The 3,081-nt window shown below is 46.9% G+C and overlaps 2 protein-coding genes across 2 annotated transcripts in view; both read left to right on the plus strand.

The window, feature by feature from the left end:
- Nucleotides 1-1,834, plus strand: part of LOC106598389 (transportin-2) — a gene marked incomplete at its 3' end in the record, with an annotated part of 6,669 nt that extends 4,835 nt beyond the window's left edge. Inside the window, 4 exon segments of the mRNA XM_045690816.1 lie at nt 513-635; nt 1,194-1,312; nt 1,485-1,545; nt 1,663-1,834. Of these exon segments, the coding sequence (XP_045546772.1) occupies nt 513-635; nt 1,194-1,312; nt 1,485-1,545; nt 1,663-1,834 (475 nt within the window).
- A 30-nt stretch (nt 1,835-1,864) lies between these two features.
- Nucleotides 1,865-3,081, plus strand: part of LOC106595439 (DDB1- and CUL4-associated factor 15) — a 43,374-nt gene continuing 42,157 nt past the window's right edge. Inside the window, exon 1 of the mRNA XM_045692057.1 lies at nt 1,865-1,887. Coding sequence (XP_045548013.1) covers nt 1,865-1,887 — 23 coding nt within the window. The remainder of the gene's footprint in view (nt 1,888-3,081) is intronic.

Raw genomic sequence — 3,081 nt, forward strand, 5'->3', positions numbered from 1 at the left:
TATTATTACGCCGCCCCCCACTCTCTCTCTCCAGTCTAAATGTTTATTATAAAGAACCCCCACTCTCTCTCTCCAGAGTCTAAATGTTTATTATTACGCCGCCCCCCACTCTCTCTCTCCAGTCTAAATGTTTATTATTCCGCCCCCCCCTCTCTCCAGAGGCTAAATGTTTATAATTAAAGAACCCCCCCTCTCTCCAGAGGCTAAATGTTTATAATTAAAGAACCCCCCTCTCTCTCTCCAGAGGCTAAATGTTTATTATTAAAGAACCCCCCTCTCTCTCCAGAGTCTAAATGTTTATTATTAAAGAACCCCCCCCCTCTCTCTCCAGAGTCTAAATGTTTATTATTAAAGAACCCCCCCCTCTCTCTCCAGAGTCTAAATGTTTATTATTAAAGAACCCCCCCTCTCTCTCTCCAGTCTAAATGTTTATTATTAAAGAACCCCCCCCCCTCTCTCTCCAGTCTAAATGTTTATTATTACCCCCCCTCTCTCTCTCTCTCTCTCTCAAGAGTCTGTTTGCTCTAGCGGGGGATGAGGACTGTGAGGTGAGGAAGAACGTGTGTAGAGCTCTGGTCATGCTGCTGGAGGTCCGGATAGACCGACTCATACCACACATGCACAGCATCATACAGGTACCACCTACGACCTCTAACCTCTAACCCTATGACCTCATACCACACATGCACAGCATCATACAGGTACCACCTACGACCTCTAACCTCTAACCCTATGACCTCATACCACACATGCACAGCATCATACAGGTACGACCTCTAACCCTATGACCTCATACCACACATGCACAGCATCATACAGGTATCACCTCTGACCTCTAACCCTACGACCTCATACCACACATGCACAGCATCATACAGGTACCACCTAGAACCCCTGACCCTACGACCTCATACCACACATGCACAGCATCATACAGGTACCACCTAGAACCCCTGACCCTACGACCTCATACCACACATGCGCAGCATCATACAGGTACCACCTAGAACCCCTGACCCTGTGCACTTTTGACCTTTCACATACGCTCATTCATCACTCATATTCCATGTGTTTTTGTAAACCTCCTACACTCAATCTGTTCTTCTATTTCTCTCTCCTTTTATCCTATTGCCCCCACACCTCTTTTCCATATTGCCTTCTGTTTCTGTAAGAAATGTCTCTCTCCTCCCCAGTACATGCTCCAGCGTACCCAGGACCCAGATGAGAATGTCAGCCTGGAGGCCTGTGAGTTCTGGCTCACCCTGGCTGAGCAGCCCGTCTGCAAGGAGGCCCTGTCTGGGCACCTGGTCCAGTAAGTACACCCGCCCCGCGCGGAGGCAGTGACGCACCCAGACACACATGGACGGATACACATCAGACCCACAGATGAGGTGATGGCTAGGGGAGTTTTTTTAGTCGGGGTGTAGCTGGATAAAGAGGACTAGTGTGGTTTGGTTGTCACCATCTCTCCTGTCTCTCTCCAGACTCATCCCTATCCTGGTGAATGGGATGAAGTACTCTGAGATAGACATCATCCTCCTGAAGGTGAGTTTACAGACGTCAGTCTGTGAGAGTGATTGTGTGTGTCAGTCTGGATGTCCCACTCCCAATGTACGACTAGAAAGAACCATGACTTAACGTTCTCCCTCCCTCCCTCCCCAGGGAGATGTAGAGGAGGAGGATGACACCGTACCAGACAGTGAGCAGGACATCAAGCCTCGCTTCCACAAGTCACGCACCGTCACCCTGCAACACGAGGGAGGAGAGGGGGAGGAGGGGGAGGATCACGACGATGACGATGACGACGATGACACGCTCTCTGACTGGAACCTGCGTGAGTGGCTGACCAATCAGAGCCGGGGAAATGGGATTGGCAGCCAATCTTTAGTGTTTGTCCCGCCAAGAGAGAAGACGTAGGGCCAGTCTTTACAGTTCTCAGTTAATGTTACTGATTACCCATGAAGATACACACACACACACACACACACACCTGTCTAAATCAGTCACTGTTTAACTAGTGGTGTAGTAAGTGTTTTAACCTCTGTTTCTCTTTCTCTCTCTGTTTCTCTTTCTCTCTCTGTTTCTCTTTCTCTCTCTGTTTCTCTTTCTCTCTCTGTTTCTCTTTCTCTCTCTGTTTCTCTCTCTCTCTCTGTTTCTCTCTCTCTCTCTGTTTCTCTCTCTCTCTCTGTTTCTCTCTCTCTCTCTGTTTCTCTTTCTCTCTCTGTTTCTCTTTCTCTCTCTGTTTCTCTCTCTCGCTCTCTCTGTTTCTCTCTCTCGCTCTCTCTGTTTCTCTCTCTCTCTCTCTCTGTTTCTCTCTCTCTCTCTGTTTCTCTCTCTCTCTCTCTCTGTTTCTCTCTCTCTCTGTTTCTCTCTCTCTCTCTGTTTCTCTTTCTCTCTCTGTTTCTCTCTCTCTCTCTGTTTCTCTCTCTCTCTCTGTTTCTCTTTCTCTCTCTGTTTCTCTCTCTCTCTCTGTTTCTCTCTCTCTCTCTGTTTCTCTTTCTCTCTCTGTTTCTCTCTCTCTCTCTGTTTCTCTCTCTCTCTCTGTTTCTCTCTCTCTGTTTCTCTTTCTCTCTCTGTTTCTCTTTCTCTCTCTGTTTCTCTTTCTCTCTCTGTTTCTCTCTCTCTCTCTGTTTCTCTCTCTCTCTCTGTTTCTCTCTCTCTCTCTGTTTCTCTTTCTCTCTCTGTTTCTCTTTCTCTCTCTGTTTCTCTTTCTCTCTCTGTTTCTCTTTCTCTCTCTGTTTCTCTTTCTCTCTCTGTTTCTCTTTCTCTCTCTGTTTCTCTCTCTCTCTCTGTTTCTCTCTCTCTCTCTGTTTCTCTCTCTCTCTCTGTTTCTCTTTCTCTCTCTGTTTCTCTCTCTCTCTCTGTTTCTCTCTCTCTCTCTGTTTCTCTCTCTCTCTCTGTTTCTCTCTCTCTCTCTCTGTTTCTCTCTCTCTCTCTGTTTCTCTCTCTCTCTCTCTGTTTCTCTCTCTCTCTCTCTGTTTCTCTCTCTCTCTCTGTTTCTCTCTCTCTCTCTGTTTCTCTCTCTTTTCTCTCTCTGTTTCTCTCTCTCTCTCTGTTTCTCTTTTCTCTCTCTGTTTCTCT

This window comes from Salmo salar, chromosome ssa12 (assembly GCF_905237065.1).
Source record: "Salmo salar chromosome ssa12, Ssal_v3.1, whole genome shotgun sequence".
Taxonomy (NCBI): domain Eukaryota; kingdom Metazoa; phylum Chordata; class Actinopteri; order Salmoniformes; family Salmonidae; genus Salmo; species Salmo salar.